This window comes from Clupea harengus, chromosome 21 (assembly GCF_900700415.2).
Source record: "Clupea harengus chromosome 21, Ch_v2.0.2, whole genome shotgun sequence".
In the NCBI taxonomy this organism is placed as follows: domain Eukaryota; kingdom Metazoa; phylum Chordata; class Actinopteri; order Clupeiformes; family Clupeidae; genus Clupea; species Clupea harengus.
This window is the reverse complement of record NC_045172.1, coordinates 20,862,219-20,875,007: the sequence shown is the minus strand read 5'-3', so window position 1 is coordinate 20,875,007 and position 12,789 is coordinate 20,862,219. Positions and strand designations below refer to the sequence as shown.

General features: G+C 41.9%; 1 protein-coding gene and 1 long non-coding RNA gene across 4 annotated transcripts in view; one reads left to right on the top strand and one right to left on the bottom strand.

Annotated features, from left to right (window-relative positions):
- Nucleotides 1-9,291, bottom strand: part of zeb2b (zinc finger E-box binding homeobox 2b) — an 86,140-nt gene extending 76,849 nt beyond the window's left edge. The window contains exons 1-2 of one of the 3 annotated variants that reach the window (XM_012833713.3): nt 9,105-9,291; nt 7,136-7,279 (exon numbers count right to left, since the gene is read on the bottom strand). In XM_012833713.3, the coding sequence (XP_012689167.2) occupies nt 7,136-7,208 (73 nt within the window). In that variant the 5' untranslated portion in view covers nt 7,209-7,279; nt 9,105-9,291. The other 2 variants (XM_012833714.3, XM_031558930.2) reach the window with 2 other exon arrangements.
- A 670-nt stretch (nt 9,292-9,961) lies between these two features.
- On the top strand, nt 9,962-12,017 carry LOC122128598. Its single transcript, XR_006151476.1, has 2 exons — nt 9,962-10,633; nt 10,772-12,017. It is a non-coding gene; the product is annotated as an uncharacterized LOC122128598 (long non-coding RNA).
- The last annotated feature ends 772 nt before the right edge of the window (nt 12,018-12,789 follow it).

Genomic DNA, 12,789 nt, shown 5'->3' with positions numbered 1-12,789 from the left:
CAAACCCCTAGAGAGAAAAAGAGAGAGAGAGAGAGAGAGAGAGAGAGAGAGAGAGAGAAAGAGAGGAAGAGAGAAAGAGAGGCAGAGTGGGAACGACAGCAAGAGAGCGAAAGTCCACAAAGAGTTAACCAGTTCCCTGGCATAGAGGCATGGGTTAATATCACGCCTGCCTAGTAAAGCATTATCCCTGCACCGCTCGGAACAAAAGGCTCCTTTTGCAAACAGACTCCTACTTTTCCCAGTGTCCAAAGGTGTTTGCTGAAGTAAAGCTGCCTAAATCCTGGCCTGCTTGGGGGGTGGGGGAACGAACGTGTGCAGATAATCCTTTTTTTTCTTAACAAAAAGTTCTGGGGGGGAAAAACCTGGAATTCATATCACATGATACGTTTAAAGTTGTAGCATCCCGTTTTATTAAAGAGGTACGACGGATTCACATATGTGATCTGAGAGAGAGAGAGAGAGAGAGAGAGAGAGAGATTGAAAGAAGCGGAAGGCAACTGGTGCGATGAAGTCATCCAGCCAAATGATTGTGTTTATTTATTCTATCTTTTTTTTTTTTTTTTTTTAAGTGCATCTCTGATTTTTATACCGCCTGTGTCTAAAACACATTGTGGGAAACAATGTGCATTTCAGAGACGCAGATGATTAAAAAAGACTGGATAATATTTCATATATTTATATGAATCACTCACACATATACTTGTGGCATGCATATATTTTATGAGCTGCCCTTGTGAAGTCGGTGGTCACACACACGTCACCAGACTAAAAATGATTTGACGGATAGCATATACGCTAATACGGACTCCCCAACTCCCACTGCCCAGCATGCAGGTTAAAAGAACAAACAAAAAAAAACAATTGTGTATGCACACACCTGCTCCTACCTATTATAGGCTTCTTAAAAGTACAACCTGATCTCTCACAGACACTTTTTTTTTTTCTTAAGTGTTAGAGTGAGTTGCCACGAATAGCTCCGCCATGCCATCTTGTAACACTATCTGGCTGTCGAGGGGGCCAAGCCCGTGTAGAGCCGGAGCTATATAAGGCTTGTAACCAGGGGAGGCCTTACAAACAGCCACAAACACCTAAGTTATTTTGCTCACCACCCACCCACCCACCCTTTTTTTTTTTTTACTCCATTCTTGCTCTTCTTTTCTCCCCCCTTTTCATCTCGGGCTTTCTGATGGTGAATGCAAATGTACCCTGCCGGCGCTGAAAGGGGCTGAATTGTGATTAAGAAGAAGAAGAGCTTCCTTCTTTGTTCCCCCCTCAGGGGATGTTTACTGGGAGAGACACGGCGGATCAGATATGAAAGGCATTCAGGTCAGCATTGATGTAAGCGAAAGTGAAATCATACCTAAGGCATTCCCAAGACCGTGGTGTCAGGGGTTCAGCGAGCGCTGCCTCTTCTGTGTGTGTTCTTCCCGTTAGGCGAAAATATCTTCACAGGCAGGGCAAAAAAAAAAAAAAAAAAAAAAAGTATATATATATATACACGTAAATATATATATACATAAATATATATACATAAATATATATATATATTCTATATGTACATAGAAAAAATATATAGAATAATATCTTACGGGAAAAATATTGCGTGGAAAAAAAATTAGGGAGGTTAAAGAAAGCCGGTTGAAAAAGGAGAGGGGAAAGAACAGGAGGGGAGGAGAGGAGAGGAGGAGAGGAGAGGAGGAGGAGGGGAGGAGAGGAGAGGAGGGGGACTTTGAACTAGCAGTGACAAGGAGAGGAGGTGCACATTAATTTCACATTATGACATGTTGTGTTACAAGATAATCTGTGCACACTGAGTGCTCCAGTGTGGCCATAGAGATGCAGCCTGCGACACACAGAACGCAGAACGCAGAACACAGAACGGCTCCAGCACACTGTCTGTTCTCCAGAGCACAGGTAGAACACTGGGCCGCTTTTTTTCTGTTTGTTTGCTTTTTTTGGGGGGGGGGGGGGGGGGGGGTTTGGAACGAGGCCCGTGCGCTTCTTTGGGCTTTTCTCTTTTCTTCTTTTCCAACGAGCGAGTGATTTCAGCAGGCTTTTCAGTGTGTTGTGCACATTTGCAAGTCCAGTGCCTGTGCGCTCAAGGCTCTCAAGCACACTAAGTCCTCCCTCTTCCAGAGGCTCTCTTCCTGCTCCCCTCATGTTAATTTGAGGCCATGTCATTATATCGGCTTCTTATCTCTGCCAGAAATCTGATTGGTTGTGCTGTCACTGCCTCTCACTCCCTTCACTTTTTCTCGATGGCAGATTTATTTTTTTCTCTCGCACAAAATAGCGTACTTGTGCTAAATTGATACTTTTGATTGGGAAACAATGCTGTTATGCATATATTGCTGTTGAAATAGATGTGTGTATGAAAAAAACTGAATGGAGATGTTTGAATATTAGAAGAGGTTGAATTCTGAGACTGAAGATACCCCGCTGATTAAAAAGGCGGACATGCACTCTTGGAAAGGAAGGAAAAAATTGGCCTTAAAACAGGTGAGTGTTCCCCAACAGAAAATAAACTTGTAGCCTGCATTTAATAATCCAAAGCGGGCAATATTATCACACCAGGAAACAACATAGACGGATCAGTTGAGAGACAGCGATCAAACCAGTATTGTATGTAGACACACTGGGCTGTCATCTCCACTGTACACACCAAAAATAAATGGATGCAAAATTTCAACATAAAAAAGCCATTTCACATCATAAAAAATGTCATCGCTCGTCTAATGGCAACACGGCCTGTAATAGATTTTCAAAAATGCTGTTTGCTCCAAGAATCCCTACACTGGCATTTCCGCAAGTCTGCCATCCTGTCCGACTGAGATTGTGTGTTTCTGGCACATAATATCAGCAGTAATTATTTCACTTGCTTAAACAAAATAATCCTTTCCTAAACACCGATGCACGGCAGGGGAGGGAAAAAAAAAAACCTCCCTTTTCCATTTCTGCCCAAGTGAAAAAGCCATCAGAAAAGGTGTCTGCTTCGCCTCCACAGACAATTGAGCCCTTACAGAGATGGCACTGTGAATGGTATAGTGGACACCCCTGCAACACTGGCGTTATAAACATGTAAATGCATCGCATTACCACTGACAATCATGTGTCTGACAGCACTGCAAAAAGCTGCACTGTCCCTCCGCTAGGCACAGGGACAACACTGCTGCCTGCCTTCCTTTGGGGAGGCGGGGGTGGGGGGTGGGTGGTGGGGGGGTCAAGGGGGTTTGGGATAAAAATGGGAGGGAGGTGGAGGTGTGGGGGGGGGGGGGGCACCTTTAAAGCGAGTAAGTGATAGAGATGGACAAAATGTTTGGACTGGAAGAAATCTTCCATTGTTAGGGCTGAAAGCAAGGCTGCTGCAAAAGAATTAGTAGCCCACCCCACCCCACCCCACCCATCCCTACCCCACCCCACTCTACCCCCATCCGCTTCCTACCTTAAGCGTGAACGCGGAGGGCTTTTTATTAATCAAACAGTGAGCATTGTATAAAACGCTTGGAGCCAAAGAGAGGCTGTCTTTTTTTTTTCCTACCTTAAATTATGTAATCAATATATTCTGGAGGGAGCATCTATTATTGAATGGCTTTGTGCTGATTGAAAATGAATAGGTCCTTCCTTGTGTTTCAAGAAATGTGTACCCAAAAAAAAAGGCAAGCGTTGAAAGTTTACGGCACTCACACACAGCTCATCAACTTAAACTGTACGAATTCAGATGACTCGAGGGTAGTCGTAGGAAGAGCTGTCTGCACTGTCTGTCTGCTAGAGAGGGCCCAGGGCACGAAGAAGCTGATTAAATCATGGTCAAGTTGCTCCCAAATAACTACACACGAATCCCACAAACCAAGCATCGACAAATGATGGTATACACTCTAGACAAACACACGTCAGTATGGAATAGTTTCCTGACATTCACAGCACACACTTGGATTCAAACAATCTAAACAGGGGAAAACGAATCAAATCCCATGTTGTGTTTCTTTCATACACAATCATTAAAATACAGAGAAAGACAGCAACCCCAGAATAGAAAGCACACTTTCTCAAGCTTTGCTTGACTTAAAATCTTGAGAGGACAAGCTTTGCAGAGGACTGCAACAGCTGTACTTACAAACAGCCAAGCCAACCCCCCCCCCCCCCCCCCCACCCCCACCCCCTCACATCCATCCACACACACACACACACACACAGCTGGAACAGCCTTGCAACACCTGGAGGGCCAGAAAATTACAACAAAACTACACAGGCGCCATAAGCTTAGCTCGGAACCACACGGTGACCTTTTGCTTGTGCACAGGATGGGACCTAGGTCATCTAGTCCAGGGAAAAGGCATATCAAGTACATCATAAAAGGCGGACTAGATCTCTGATCTCTTTGCAGTACAAACAGCTGTGTTATCACTGAATGCCACACATATAAACAAAACGTACAGGGGCAAAAAAAAAAAAAAAAAGGAAAAAAGTCGTCACACTGTCAATGGAGGATCATTTTGTCTTACACCGACATCAGTGTCCTTACACTGCTTGTAAAATATGCATAGGCTGATATGATAAGTAGGAGTTTGATGGATAGGTGGGAAAATCTATTCTTGGTTTTAACAGTTAGACGTGACTTAGACTCAAACTATCCCAGCGTATTTTTTCACCCTTTTTTTGTATTATTCAAATATGTGTACTGTAAGGCAGTATGTATAATAGTGACGGTATGCAGTGACTGAGTGATGCCGTGAAATATTTATGAAGCCTGAGATGTCACACAAACAAACTGTCAACGTACCTCGACATAATGAATACTATACTAGTCACTGAGGTCATAAACTAGAGCCTACCAACAACTTACACAGAGATGCATGTAGATACACATATAGTCGATACACATGTCCCCTCAACATGTTTACCAACACAATACAATTCAGACACCAGCACAAAATTATTTCCACTAAATCACTTAATCTACAAAAAAAAAAAGCAGTGCATCTGACATAGACATTTTTATTTCTGTGAAACAGTTACCTTTTCAAATTACTGTCTCCCCTGTTTTCCGGTCCCCGTTTTAGATTTTCAGTATTTATATCCAGTTAGTGGACACTTTTATTCAATTCAAGAGGAATCTCAGTATCACTGCGATAAGCATCATCTTAGGTAGTGTTATCGGCCAAGACACAACCTCTTCTCAGCCATCTTTTCATGAACCCAGTGGAGAAAAAAGACCCACTCAGCTCAGATAAAACCAAAGCAATCCCAAAGGGGTAGCTATTGGAGGCATCGTATGACATGGGGGGGGGAAATAACAAAGTAACAGGAGGGGGGGTCACTCCATGTTTTAAGTCCCAGTTATAATAGCAAGTTACAATATAATTTTACTCATATTTATAATGTCTATATTTAGACCATTTTGGGGGGTAGTGATACATATGAAATGTCACAGAATTATTTTTTGTTCTGCTTTGTGTTTGGCATATTGCGTAAATATGGGTGTCAGATTTAAACACATTTTGTACTGAATGATTTCTGACCCTCGACAGACAAAAAAAAAGCTTCAGTGAGGAGTGAGTTTACAACAACAGAATGACTGCTTGTTTCAGCGACAGCTGTGAATAGCGGGTTAAAAATCTCCAGCAAACATCCGAGCGCTTGTTTACTGTATTTCTTCCTCTCAAAAGCCATGCTTTGCCCAGTGAACACGGGCTGCCTTGCTGCAACCTTTTGTTGGACAGGGAGCAACGGCGTGCTTGAAGCTACTTGTATGCAGAGAAGACCCTCAACTACTAACATTGATTTTAGAAATCAATACGCGACATTAATAAAAAAAATAGAGCCAAAACATAAAACGAGGACACGATTATGACATTTCAAATCGTGAATGGGGGAAAAAGGGTAGCTACATTTCACAGACAAATGAATGCGTCTTTAGTCTACTTAATCCCCGTGAAACAACGGAATTAACACTATAACATACAAATACCAAAATACCACTCCCTTAGCTCAACAAACAAAAAGCACCCGTAGCCTACAGTGTCACACATTTGAGATGAGCAGAGTACTTTCTTAGGGCAGCGATAGTTTTATCAGAGTTGCAAGAATTGACCTAAACACTAGGCAAAAGAGAAGCATGAAACTACATTTCATCAAAGCTCATCATTTCCCCAAATCAATCAATAACCCAACCACAAAAATGTTCGGCGAATAATAAGATAATAATAATAAGTTATAAAATAATTATACCTCTTTTGTAAAATGTCCCAAACTCACATAGCAACGGTTTCCATCAGTGGTTTAGTAACCACGACACAGAGTTCATTTATGTGTGACAGTGTGTGTGTTTGTTCTTTTACAACTCAACGCAAATAGACCACAAATTGTGTTATCGCAATTACACTTGTGTGGCATACCCTGTCCTAGGACACCAGCAGTGGAAGCTACTGGTCATCTCTGATCAGTATAATACAACTACCGTTCATCTACAAGTGAGCTACCACAACAAACTAATACATCTATCGCGAGGCTTTAGAAATGGCGCATAGATATATACAATTAAAATGTTTACCAGAAGGCATGAATGAAAATAGTAACGGAGCGTTTCGCACCGTAGCGGTGATCTAGGAGAAATGTGCTACATAGACAGGACATGCAGTTTAGCTGTGACAGTCAATGGTAAGCCTAACAACCAGCTGCTGACCATTTTCCACAGGTATGACAAGAACACAAGTCTAAACAATCTACGCATCAGCCAACATAACGGTCCCTGCCTAGTGGGAAATAAAGACGGCAGTACCGCTATACTAAACTTTCGAGCATTCCTCCCGTTCCCACACTGCTGCCTTTTCAGTCGCTGTTCAACTGCTCTCAACTTATTTAACTTCCGTGTATACAGACCCCAATAAAACACAAATAGCCAAGCGAATAAAATCGGCATATTCTGGCCAAATGACTGTAGAACAGAGCCGCTAGTTTGCCATAGAGATCCATTAAGCACTATTTCCCACTTCCAGTCATTTATTCCCAAGGAGAGGAAAACATGCGACGCGCTAGCCCCTCGCCAAACCCTTATCCCGAAGCTCATTGGTAACAGTCTAATTCAGCGTTCACGCATTTAGTTATTCTGCAGAGGTACTTTTAAACAGTTTCTTACCGTTTTTCCGTCTTGGGTTGGCTTGTTTTCGCCTCTTACACCTGGGGCCATCCGCCATGATCAGCTGCTTCATTGATAAGACTGGATCAGATGGCAGTTCGCATGAACTCGACTCCTTGAATCAGCAGCACGCAGGCTCAATATCTAGCAACCAAACACAGCAACAATGTGGGTACTGCGAGATCCCATTTAAATAGCAGGCGCCAATTTCAACATAAAAAATTGCGTTAAGCTCACATCTACAGTGTTCTACATACCGTTAGAATGGATTCACTTAGACGCGCTACATGCGAGAAGGGATTTTTGCTTGAATATACACTTGGTCATTTAATGCTAGTGACGAGGGTGGTGTTAATGCAAGCGACATAAGACAACGGGAGAGGCTATGGGGGGAGACAGAATTGCACCTTCAGTGTGAGCCACAATGCCCTAGTCTGCCTATGGAAGGAAGGCTGTCTTAAAACTGTGAACTTAAATATGACCCTGCAGTTGAGTCTATACATATTTTAAACTGAATTTGACCAACACATTTCTTTAGTAATGGTATCACAGACGTGACTACTGTGTGTTTGTCTGCAGTGATAACTAAAACAGTTAACTATTGCTCTCGTTATCTATTCTGACAGTTCTGCATTTTTACATATGTATTGATATTACAAGTGTAGGTATTAATATTATAGTTTTATCAGGGAAATTTATATTAAATATGGTAGGAACTTTGCAAATATATCTATGAGTGACTGAAGAGAAAGAGTTTTCCCCTTGCACTGATCATTTTGAGTAAGAAATAAATATTCCTAAACTGTGAGGTTTGTCCGGCAGGTCATGCATTTACATAACAGATAGTCCACGGTTTCAAGATTTACGTAGACTACGAGATTTATATATAGCATGATGGTGTTTTTAAAATATATTTGTATTGTTACAGTTGTGTTTGTTAGAGTCATTGTTACTATACAAATACTGGCATAGGATTTAGAAGTCAATTTACGTGATTACTGTTTTTCTACTACATTTTACGCAGGGCATTTTAGGACAGTTTCTATTGCACAGCTTGACAAATTACATTTGCTGATTTAGCAACAACTGTTTTCTTTTTTACTTTGTAACCTTACTCCAGGATTACAGCAAGAATCGCAGAGGATGCAGTGCGCACGGAAGAGTTGTGCAATGCATACCAGCGAGCCATAGGCAAACCGAGAACTTCTCATGCCTGGATATTGTCTGTGTCGAGTTCTTGTCTAGTAAATTGTGCTCGGCGCGGGGTGAAAATTAATCACGATATAAATTTCAGCGTTGAATCAGTGTTGTAAATTTAAGAGGATCTCATCATGTTGACTTGGCTTCAGCCTGTGTGATTGTATTACAATGGGAAACGAAGCGTGACTGGAAAAACAAACACGAATGCTAACAAAAACCATGCGAGTTGTGGTCTTGTGAAAATTAATGAAATATAGTACAAATCTTACAGATTTTTTTACTCTGAAAAATACCGATTTGTGTCATAACAGAGTACGCCGCTGTCAATATGTGCTATGTTTTGAAACGTAACCGGTGCAGTAAATACCTACAAAGCCTAATTTTAGACCAAATCTACAGGGACTATAGTAAGAACAGCAAAAAACATAAAAATTAGGAGTAAAAGTTGATATGGTTTGGCAATAATTATTTTATTGTGTATCTTGCACTACACCATAAAAATACGCTGTTTTTCGTCATCTGAAATAATTTCAGTCTAATCAAACGCACCATATTAAAAGGAATCATATCCTTAAGAAAGCATTCGCTTGTAAAGTGCAGCGCACCTATGTTACCTGCGCAGGTACAGAAAAGTTAAGGCATAACGCTTTGCCGGGGAGAAACGCTTTTTTTTTCTAAGAGAAGCGTACCGTTACTCTAACATCCAGATCGTTTACCTAGTCTTAGACCAAAAAAGGTAAATTCTAGGCAAAAAACAAATATGACCTACCTGATTGTTTACGTTTATATCTTCTTGGTGACTTCAGTTGGCGCACAACAAACAAGAGCAGTAGCGATTTGTAGAGAACGGGATCCTTGCAAAATGATAATAAGCCTTGGAAATAGTTGGAGGAAGGACCGTTATTCCTGCTGGGCAGGTTAGAACTGATCTCTTTCAGCCACTCCAGGAAACAAACCTGGGGACGGACTGACGTGTTACGCCTCTTCTAATGACATTTTTTTTCTTTTTCTTTTCTGTATTACAGAGGAGAGACCCTGAAACACACGCCACCTATCTTCACGGGGAGGGATAATTGAGGAGCGCCGAACGTGAGCATCTTCTGGGAAACGTGATAAGTTATTTTTCTCTCTTTCTCTCTCCCGTGATATAATTCAACAGAAACGAGTTGTTTTGTGTTTGCCTTGCAAACAGAACAATTGTAATATTTACAGTGACGTTCAGAACAACATCAGAAGAATAAACAATCCAGACATAATGATGCCTTCGAAAACTACACGATGGAAACTTGAGAGGACCCCAAAACAAGGCTATATGAATATCCACTAACTTCAACTCTGAACGCTGCCAATTTAGTTGTTCCATGTCATGTTCATGGGCGTATTCATAGTGAATGCAATAGCATCATGCAAGTACAGCCATCGGATGCATCTCTTTAGCCAGCAACGAGGGTTAAATAAAATGGAGACAATACGAAGAGGAATGGAAGAATTAATCACATGCACACACGTTGCACGTCATCTTTAAAGCGTAAACACAGGGTTTAATTGTATACAAAATGACTTGGCAGGTGTTGGATATGAGTTAATTGTAGGCGTTTTCTACACAAAGGGTGTGGTTACAAAGTTGGAGGCTACTTTGTCAGTTCAATCTTTATGGTTCTTTATGAAAGATGCTCCCGAAGTATGAACTGCCACAGACATAAGCGACTTATTTGGGGGGAAAAAAGTGCTTCATCTAAAACAGTAGGCGTGGCTGTTGTTGGTGGTGTTTTGTTTCTATTGATTTCTTTCTTTTTTTATTGTGTTTAATTTATTTACTCTGAGTGAAGCCACCGCATGCCGTCTCTCAACGTAGATGGAAAGAGAGGCTCCACCTTTGAAAGGACGTGATTGGTTATGTAAATAAACTAGTCATTCTCCTCGGGCTCTACGCTGTAATCTACTGTATGGATAATTAAATCATCAATCAAGGGGCTGGACTATTTGATGCCTTTGTTCAAAGCCAATCAGATCCAAGTGAAGTCGGAAGCGTAGTGAGAGGAAAGGTGTTCAACATCTGGAATTAAGAAACGCGGCTCAGGCTGTGGAGTGTAGACAGATTACCACTTAGAAGAACTAGTCCCTTGAGAGACTTTTTACATAACAGATCTCATTCCGGATAAGGGAAGGATAGAGAGGGCTGCCATTATTATTGTTATTATTATTATTATTTTTATTATTATTATTATTATTATTGTTATTATTATTATTAGCTTGTAACCATTCTGTTTGCACATTTGGAAAGCTGTATATAAAAGGGTGAGTAACATTGAATGATATACTTCGCATGAAACTGATTCCTCTGCATTTTGCTGTGGTTGCGGATGAGTAGCAGGCTGTGTGTAAGAGACTGTCATTGCTTGCCTTCGCTCATTGCTACTATTTAATTCCCTTCAGTTTTCACCCCCGGTGACTATAAGAGTCCGTTAAGAGCGGCTTCACTAATGGTAAGTATGCTTTAAATCAAACCTCTGCAACCGGTGCACAGGCAGCGTCCTCTCCTCCTGGTGTGCCTGGATAATGTCTACAAAGTAAGTTTGAGATAGTGGACTCGATTTGGAGAGGCAGCTTTCAGTGCTCGAATTTAGGATCCGTTTGGGGAGGCAGATACGCAGACGATTCCTGCGTTACATTCCGATCAAGGACTGAGGTCCAATTTGTGTGTGTGTGTGTGTGTGTGCGTGTGTGAGAGCGCGCGCGTGTGTGCGTGTGTGTGTGTGTGTGTGTGTGTGTGTGTTTATGTGTTTGTGACACTCTAATTCCCGCAGCTCAAAGCTGCCGCTATCCGTCCGTTCATCCTTATACACCGAGTGAGTGAGACTCGCGCTATTTGCCAGAACATTATACATGGCGTGAAATGGGATTAGTCCATAGTCAACCTATGGATTGACGTGGAGGGCAACATGCCTGCTCAATTTAGTTGCAAAAAACCTACCCAGAATAGCAGAAGCCGTTTGCCTCCCAAAAACATGCACATATTTGCTGGTCTTTGTTGATTTCAGCCCTTTACAAGGCAAGGCTGTTCGGGTCAGGAAGTCAAACGCGACAGCATTCTCATACAAGTTGAGATGCACATGTGAGCATGTAATAAGCATACACGCTTACCATATGCTTTTACAAGACAATTGTGCCCATCATTAAAAACACATTGTTAATGTCATGCTTAGTAAATATGGTAAAAGTTCATTGACCTATGCAATGCATACGAGACCATTTTGAATCACGTTTACAAGCACTGCCAGATGGCTGCAGCCTATAGAAAAAAAAATAAGCATTTATGCAGATCAACATTCAACTGGAAAGACAAACAAACATACTAATGTCATAAATGCCCATTATTTCATTTGTAGGCTTTAGCAGGCATAGTATGATATAGCTATAATTTAGAACATCTGTTTTAAGCCAACATGACACCTGGCACTACAATCAGTGAAATCTCTTTATGTGGATATCCAGAATGATCCGTGTCTATTTGAATACACCATATTGTAGCAGACATGCTAGCTATGTTAAATGTATTTTAAGTATGTTTTTAAACATTTATATCATCTTATTATTAAAAAATAGGTCAGATATTTTGTATACAGAGTTAGCTCTCAATATAGCTTCTAGTAGCACAACAAAAGCTTACTATTGTATAATGTAAAAAAAAAAAAATAAACATATTTATCAGACTACAAGACAACTGCAGTAGGTAAATACTGTACATGCAGATAGAATAACAGACTGACAGACTGTTGCTGAGGTATTCTAAATGTCTCTTTTGCTCACAAAGCTGTGTCTTTTCCCTACTTAGTGCTATGGAGACGAATGCTGCTGGACTCATACAGGCCCTGGCCTGAAGCAAAGTGACGGTGACCCAAGAGCTCACATGTGTGATGGGTCCCTGGAAATCTTACATCTGGGCCGTGTGTGTGTGTGTGTGTGTGTGAGAGAGAGAGAGAGAGAATGAGAGAGAGAGAGAGAGAGAGAGAGGGAGGGAGTGAGAGAGAGTGTGTGTGTGTGTGTGTGGGAGAGAGAGAGAATGAGAGCGAGAGAGAGAGAGAGAGAGGGAGGGAGTGAGAGAGAGTGTGTGTGTGTGTGTGAGAGAGAGAGAGAGAGTGTGTGTGTGTGTGAGAAAGGGAGAAAGAAAAGAGAGAGAATGCACAGGTGGTGGGAAAACAGGGGGCTGGAATCCCCAAACTAAATAAAAAATGAGAGCGGAGAGAGGACAGGGTGACTTCCTGTCCGTGAGAACATCCTCTGGAGTGCAGCCGGCTGGGGCTGGCGCTGAGGCTGGAGCTGGAGGGAGCTGGAGCAGGGGCAGCAGCAGCCGCGGCCGCAGCCGCAGCCCAGCCAGCCAGCCAGCCAGCCAGCCAGCCCGTTTCCCACCGCCAGGTCCCCATCAAGGTGAGACGTCTATACACTCCACCACT